The 694-nt window shown below is 53.6% G+C and overlaps 1 protein-coding gene across 1 annotated transcript in view; it reads left to right on the top strand.

The window, feature by feature from the left end:
- Window positions 1-587: 587 nt before the first annotated feature.
- LOC107663566 (adhesion G protein-coupled receptor A3-like) overlaps window positions 588-694 on the top strand; it is a 4224-nt gene continuing 4117 nt past the window's right edge. The window contains exon 1 of the mRNA XM_016453803.1: window positions 588-678. Within this exon, the coding sequence (XP_016309289.1) occupies window positions 588-678 (91 nt within the window). The remainder of the gene's footprint in view (window positions 679-694) is intronic.

Here is a 694-nt window from a genome sequence, read left to right as displayed (position 1 = left end):
AGGAGATTCCAGAATTATCACAGACTTTATTTACAACATAGAAAACCACACATAGGACACAGGGATCGAAGTTTATACAACAAGTAGACCTGACCCGACCCGACCAAACCAAACTGAACAGACTGGGGCTTATAAACACGGGGGAATGAGGATAATTAACTAAACACAGCTGGGAACAAATGAAGAACTAATCGGGGAACATAATGGGAACAGAAAAAGGAAGAACCAAATACGGGCATAAGAAACACATGGGAAAACCAGGAAATGGAGTACAAGGAACAAAGAAACACAAAACACGCAACAGAGTCTGACATTACTCCCCCCTCCCGGAAGCTCTGGAAGCCATGGCGGAGCAGGCAGACCAGGAATCCATGGCAGAGCAGGCAGACTAGGAGGCCATGGTGGAGCAGGCAGTTCAGGAGGCCATGGCGGAGCAGACAGCTCGGGGAGCCATGGCGGAACAGGGAGCTCGGGGAACCCTGGCGGATCAGACAGTTCAGGAGGCCACGGCGGATCAGACAGTTCACTAGGCCATGGCGGAGCAGACAGTTCAGAAGGCCATGGAGGAGTAGGGAACTCAGGAGGCCATGGCTGGATGGCCTCCTTGGCCTTGGCCTTGCCACTCGGCCCAGCCACTACAGCTGGGAACTCAGGACGCCATGGGGACAGGAGCCCTCCGTGGGCTAAACTCGGG

This window comes from Sinocyclocheilus anshuiensis, unplaced genomic scaffold (assembly GCF_001515605.1).
Source record: "Sinocyclocheilus anshuiensis isolate Anshui unplaced genomic scaffold, SAMN03320099.WGS_v1.1 scaffold2329, whole genome shotgun sequence".
Lineage (NCBI taxonomy): Eukaryota > Metazoa > Chordata > Actinopteri > Cypriniformes > Cyprinidae > Sinocyclocheilus > Sinocyclocheilus anshuiensis.
This window is presented reverse-complemented; position numbering and strand designations above follow the sequence as displayed.